Source organism: Berghia stephanieae, chromosome 7, assembly GCF_034508935.2.
Source record: "Berghia stephanieae isolate SIO BIC M18660-M18661 chromosome 7, UCSD_Bste_1.3, whole genome shotgun sequence".
NCBI lineage: Eukaryota > Metazoa > Mollusca > Gastropoda > Nudibranchia > Aeolidiidae > Berghia > Berghia stephanieae.
Window position 1 is genome coordinate 41,760,966 of NC_088366.1, and position 7,500 is coordinate 41,768,465.

At 35.9% G+C, this 7,500-nt stretch overlaps 1 protein-coding gene across 1 annotated transcript in view; it reads right to left on the reverse strand.

Moving 5' to 3' along the window:
* The window catches only part of LOC144976232 (uncharacterized), an 8,763-nt gene extending 5,611 nt beyond the window's left edge, over positions 1 to 3,152 (reverse strand). Inside the window, exons 1-2 of the mRNA XM_078920411.1 lie at positions 3,061 to 3,152; positions 870 to 1,071 (exon numbers count right to left, since the gene is read on the reverse strand). Of these exons, the coding sequence (XP_078776537.1) occupies positions 870 to 935 (66 nt within the window). The 5' untranslated portion in view covers positions 936 to 1,071; positions 3,061 to 3,152. The remainder of the gene's footprint in view (positions 1 to 869; positions 1,072 to 3,060) is intronic.
* Between the last annotated feature and the right edge of the window lie 4,348 nt (positions 3,153 to 7,500).

Here is a 7,500-nt window from a genome sequence, read left to right on the forward strand (position 1 = left end):
TTCCAGATTTTGGGTAGGTGCCCTTTTCTATGATATCACTCATTGCCTCTGCTTGCGACCGAATTGCCCCTGGACCCAGATGGGTTATCATATCAGGGTATACTCAATCAATACCAGCAGCATTTCTTGACATGTCACAGGAATGGATAAGAAAATACCAGTATTGGGTTGCGTAGTTAGTATTTTCTGGTATTCTTTGTTGATATATTTTTCAAATTTTTTATTTGGCTTCTTCAGCTGTGCTTTGATCCTGTGTTCTTTCATATTCTTCCAGGAGATGTTGACTCTGTTCTGACCAGTACGGTATATAGCGCTTTCTGAAGCCCCTTTGGATTGTTCTTTTTGCACATTTTAGAATTAATTTTGTGAACCCGTGTATATTTTCTTGTTTAGGTTCTATTCTTTTACAGATCTTGTCTATTTCGTTTGAGAAGTCCTGCCAGTTGGCTTTTCTGAAATTCCATCGAGGAAATGGTAGGGAATTCATCCTTGGCAAGTTAATGCCTTTTGTGAGGATGATGGGGCGATGTTGGCTATGGGGGAAATTCTTTAGTACTTCTCTTGTTGTTGAGGATAGTGGGAGGTTTGAGTCTTTGGATACAAATGAGAGGTCAGGTGTTGTTTCACTCTGCCATCTGGCTGACCTGAAGGCTCCCTTTCCTTTTGGGTTGTAGATTAATTTTAGGTTACAGTGGTTTGCCCATTCGCTTAGTTCATTTCCTGCTTCGTCATTGATTTTATACCCCCATTCATTGTGGTGACTGTTAAAGTCGCCTGCCAGTATGGCTGGATGGTTGATGGGTGTTTTTGGTGGGTTTTAGAAGGGGGAAAACTTATTTCGTAGACAACTGGAAACATCAATCTCTTACCTTCATCCATTCCTGAAAAAAGGTATGTTTCAATCTGTCATCGTTGGGGTCTATTCTTGATGACATGGTTCTCAGGGTCGCGGATTCACTCAAAGTCTGCTGGTCACTGCTGTCTCAGAGTTTGTATCAGATTCGCTTTTGATACTGGAATCAATCAGATTTCTTTTCACATCAGGTAATAATATACTGGTAATCTGAAAAACTGTTTGAGTTGTGCCGAAATCAGATGTCTTTGAGAAAGACAGACTTTCTTTAAAACATTTTAGACATTATACGATGAGGGGGGAGTTTTAATATTGAATTTTATAACTTAAACGGGGACCCCTTCAGAGTCAGAATACTTATCGCCAGATCCAATGGAACCAGCTACCCAACCACTTTTGGTTGAACAGGGGGGGGGGGGGGGGAAGAATTCGACTTTACCTAGAATCGACCCTGGTACATTTTTATGTGAAGCATGATCAACTAAATGGGCTATCGGACCACCCCCCCCCCCTCCCCCTTTAATGCCAGAATAATTAACCAAATTCCGATTAGGTCGATCATCACATCAATCTCCGTTTATTTTAATCAGAGGCATTCATTCACAAATGAATGTTTACAATCCTTAAACATGACGACATATTCAAACCTTTTATTGTTAGCGTATATAAAGAGCAGTTGGCGTTGATACTGATGAAATTTAAATACCTTATTCTCGTGATGCCATACAATTTTCTCATTTGATGCTTGCATCAATGTTATAGCTTTGAGGGACCTTAATGGAAGAGGTCCCCGACAGCTCAGTTGGTAGATCATTGGCTTTAAAAAGGACAAAGTTCTATCTTGGATGAAGTCGAGATTTTTTTCTGCCAACACCCTCTCCCGACCAATCCACCCAGCAGTGACTGGGTAGCTGGGACTGTTATATCAGGCGGAAAGTACGTTTCAATAAACTTGCGTCCTATCGCAAAGGGTAGCAAGGAATTGCTATTGTCCATTTCACGCTGTAGAAACCGGGGCAAATTCCGACTCCATGGACCTCATGGTCAGAAGGACTACTTATTTTATATTGATGGTATGCGTTTGGTAAAATACTTACATCATCCGCAGCCAAATTTAATCTACCAACACACACAACTGTGTGTAACATAATGCGTTTATTGTCTAATTGAAATTACTTTGTGAGAACTAATCATTAAATTGGCTGTCTAAAAATAACGACAAAGAGCTGAATGACGTCAAGTTCGGTCCTTCCATAGGTAAATGAAATCTTATTTTTATTTCGTTAATACTATTTGTTTGAAAGAACAAATATCAACATAAGCAAAGCCATTCAGAATTGAAGTAAAATCTTGTGATCAAATGTTCCAGTTCCTATCATATGTCCTATCATCGGTGAGGGCTAAATTCAGGGGTTCCCCTGGTGTGAAGCTTTGTCTTAGCACAAAAAGTAACTACAACCGAACATGTTGCTTTACCTAGATATCTTTTTACAGATTTAAAGCGCTTTAGCATATAGCTTTTACCGTCGTTATAACGAAATTAAATGATGATGAGATGATGATGATGATGATCATAATAACAATAATAGTAATAATAATGATAACAATAACGGTAATAATAATAATAATAATAATAATAATAATAATAATAATAATAATAATAATAATATTAATAATATAATAATAATAATAATAATAATAATAATAATAATAATAATAATAATAATAATAATAATAATAATAATAATAATAATAATAATAATAATAATAATAATAATAATAATAATAATAATAATAATAATAATAATAATAATAATAATAATAATAATAATAATAATAATGAGGTCGATTTCATATTTGGAAATTTTGATTTAAGCCAGATCACACGACTTTTCCCGAACCTAAGGGCATACGGACGACGTGTACACGTTTACAGTTCTGACTGCCACAAATTGTTATGGTCTCATTGTTGTACTGAAAATATTCAACCAACACAACATCCATTACAACAATATTAAATCAAGCCCTTAATAACATGCTCACACATGATGTGCTTAATCACCTTTCCAACCTTCAGACATTTAACGTCGCGTCGTTAGGGCATGTCCTCACTAATAGAGACAGAAGAACAACTGACAAAAACATAAGATATTAAACATCTTCAAACAAAAGTTATAAAGTTTGAGGGATGCATATTAATAGCATACCTTTAGTTTTTACCAGAAGAAGCAAGTATTTTATCTTTAATAATTACTGATAGGCTTTGGTATAATTCGTGTGTAATCTCTATGTCCACTTCCAGTGCTTTTTTGGTGCTTGAATGCTGAAATATAGACCGAACTAAAATAAAGTAATAAACACAAATGAATTATTTAAACGTCTAGCAGCTTCAAAAAAGAACAACATACCAAACAAGGAAGGTTTCGGGTTCACCAGTCAGCGCAAGATTTTTTTTCACCACCCGTTCATCCACAAAAGAAATGGAAGACTTAAAGTCAGCCTCAAGTTTTAGAGTTATTTGAATGATGAATTTAGTTGTTGTAGGTTTAAGAAATCATTTTCATTATCCTTTAAACCATAAAAACCAAGCTTTAGATTTGTTTGCTATAAATTCAATGTTTAGCATCTATACCACTGAAATCATGCTGTTGTGAGGCCATCGGCAGATGCTCGCAAAGAATATGTGCCCATAGTATTGGTTTCCATTTACTCTAAAACAAGCCACCATGCAGTTTTTTGGTCTTGTGAAACGACACTGGACCTCTGGCCTGCGGCTCTCTGGTTAAAATTCGACTTTGGCCACGCAAAGTGGAGTTCTTGGAAAAGGCTGTTTATTCGCATTCCCTCTCATACTCATGTGTAAATGGGTACCTGGCCGATAGCCGCATTCTCCATATTGTTAGAAAAGAAATGTAATAGCACCATAAAGTGTTGCTTTTGACTTGAGGCCCGGTACAAAACGCTTTGATCATATTTCAAATTAAAGAGCTTTTATATAGCGCAATATCCACTAAATGTGCTCAAAGCGCATTACAAAGGGTCTCTGACCAACAGCAACACGTAACATGTAGAACGAGACATGACGCCTGTTAGGCAATATTACAATTTTTCCGACAGAGACAACTCTGTTGACGGCCAGGTACTCATTTTACACCTGAGTAATGTGAGAGAATGTGAGTAAAGAGTCTTTTACAAGGACTCAGCTATGCGCCGAGCGAAGCTCGAACCCAGGCCCTTCCGATCCGAAAGCGAGTGTCGTACTGAGTGAAAGATTCGTGTTGCACTTGCGTGACATATCCAACTGTGTATTTACTCCAATCTGTCTGACCACTATGATGTACAGTATATTTGCGTGTATATGCTCAGTTTTTGTCATTCAGACACTTCCCGCCGATGCAGCGAAGCTCATCTGCTAGTCAAGTCCTTGGGTGCGATGACCTGACGCGGAATCAACACTAGAGTTGACAATCACAAACATCCACACCGCATACTCCTTCCGAACAACCCCTTAGTACTATCTGTGATACAACTACTCATACAACTAATCATACAACTACTCTTGCTGTTACTACTACTACCACTACTACTACTACTACTACTACTACTACTACTACTACTACTACAACTACTACTACTACTACTACTACTACTACTACTACTACTACTACTACTACTACTACTACTACTACTACTACTACTACTACTACTACTACTACTACTACTACTACTACTAGTAGTCATTTAATCAATTAAAGACATTGTGGTGATGGGTGCAGTGATGGCGACAGGCACGAAGTCAAATAAGTCATATTGCTGTTAATATGCAAAGCAGGTCAAGAGAAGATATCGTTGTTTTGTTGTCTAAAGAGACGAAATCAACAACAACAATAATAACAACAAATATGTCATTCTATTTATGTAGGGCACCGGCATCTTCCAATCCGGCTACTTGAGAGAATTTTAGCTAATTTTTTTTGTGTGCAAATATTGCACAATTACCTGAGTACGATTATGGCCTGATTTGTTATTCCTTTTGGAATTATTTTATGTAAAAATACAGATGAATGGATGTAACCTTTTTATTTAACGCCGTCTATTATTCTGTCGCAGTCTAACAAAATAATTTCTTGTCATTTTGGTCAGCAAACATTTTTTTCATCAAATCAGTCAATTAAAAGGACTCCAAGTCTTCAAAAACTCTCAAGCTTTTGGCCTCGTGTACGTCTCCAGTTTGAAGAAAAAGACAAGCTGAGGATTGTTTAAATCAATCAATAATTGACGTAAAAGTTTTCTGACAAAAATGTTGAAACGTGTTTTGTTAGATTACCGCCGTGTACCGCCTAAAGGCATGGAATAATTAGACCCTTTCATATCTTAATCTATGTATTTATGATTTATCTTTATTTTATTGCCAAATTTACATCATAATATTGCTAATAATAATTTTCTGATGATTCACCGAGCACCGAGTAAACGATTAAAAATTATAATTAGATGGACTTATTTATGAAAATAAGTGGGTAGACATAATTTGATGGCGATATGAATGAGAAAACTAGAACACGCTACAGTTGAAAGAACACGGCCAATATAGAAAATGCTGAGAAAGAAATTACCATATTTTTATAATCCGAAATTTTTTAAAACATTTGAATTGAGAATAAATGTCGGTGGAGAATCACTATTTATATTTCATATTCCAGGTTTTTATGATTTATAATATCTACCAAATCTATTAAATAATACTTATTATAAAAATAGGCAGTAGTGTGCTTAATAAAGTCATAAAAACATGAAAGAACAACGTGTTATAATTACCCATCTCTATTTAAAAAATCGAACCTAAGCCTCATCCGTTACCTTAGTACTGCTGGGTGTTGGATTATTTTATTTTTTTGGTCTTTGTGTTTTTCTTTCTTTCCTTTTTTAAAACTAAAAATACATAGACGTCAATAAAACAGTCTGGCAGCTCTTACCCCAGCAAAAAACACTAGGCCACTGGGGTATCAAATCATCTTGAATCTTGACTACAGTGAATAACACTGAGTACATAGTTAAAAGCTGGGTTCTACTAGATTCTAAGCTGACATCAAATATTGTTAATTACGCCTCAAACCGAAAAAGCAGTTTCAATAGTATACGGAAGCTTGTCGTTACTTCCTGTTTCTTTCAAAGTCAACCAGTATTCTTTCGAAAAAATTGCGCAATATCCACTAAATGTTTCAAAGTGCACTTAGTATATAGGACATTTGTAAGGCGCTGTTACATTTTTTTTTTAGTTAGAGATACTGCGATTAACATGCAAGTACTTAATTTGGACGTGAGTATGGTGAAAAATTAAAATTGAAAAAAGAGCATTTTCCATGGACTCAACTTTTCCACGTCCAATTCTTTTCATAATCTTTAACAAGGATTGGCGATTGATGGTGCTGAAGGCGCTTGACATATTATCTATTCCAGTTATAACTTTTTCAATTTTATTCTAACATGGTTTTTTTTTTGGCAGCAAGCCACTTGTGGGTCCAAACTACATCTACAGTACTTCTCTCCGTCTTGAATCTGCTTTGACTATGTGATCAATAATTTTTAACAAACGGTTTAATTCTATTCAGTGTGATCAAGGAGAGCGATTTTCTAATTGCATTAAGCAGTGCAATTGGTTTCAAATTCTTTGGTGGTCCTTTCAGTTTTCCTGGCCTTTGTATTGATATCAGCTCCCCTTTATTAATATACAGGTGCTGGTGATGTTCGAACGTTAGATTGAAGATGTCAGCTATATGTTCATCTAATAGGGGTGGTCCATATTTTAGAAGTTCAGCGCATACACACACACACACACACACAAACACATACACACACGCGCACACACATACATACATACATATATATAAATACCGAGTATTCTAAATTTGTTGAGACGCAAAGTGAATCTTTGGTATTGGCAGATTCACAAAAGAGTTATATGCTCATCTTTCTTTACCGTGCAAACGATTACTGTAAATGTCTATTTGTATGATCTTTGATTTTATGCTCCATCCCATTTTCATGAATATTGGCCACAGAGTTTTTCAGTAAGAGATCATTCCTCCACCTTAAAGAAAGGCCGTTTGCAAATTTCTAAACTTTTCAGACAGATGGGGACTCGGTAGCCTGACAGCCTGGGTCACTGGGCGTTTGTACGTATGACTTTTTCCTATGAGGGTGCATCAGATACAATGTTTATTTAGCTTTCATATCAGATTATGGCACGCTTATTATGAAAAGAATATAATATGATATTAAACAAGGGAAGACTTTATGGACACCCTGTATAACCCAGGGTTGAATAGTTGTAAACCCAACGCAAATAACGAAATCAAGGGACACAACCCATGTGTAGGTACTTATTAACGAGTTTGTTTACCCCATTTGGTATAATCGTCTCTCATTTGCAATGAAAACAAAACACAAAATGAAATAATCCCATAACTTGGATTCGGTCCATTGATTTGTATCATGAACTTGTAAGACAAAAACTAAGAGTGACGTCTTTCGACATCATAATTGGTCAAGAAACCATCTAAACGATATAAACGTCCTAATTAGTATTGACTTTGTGTAATATTTTGCAAGTCTAATAAACCCATTTGTTCCAGTTATGTAATGGA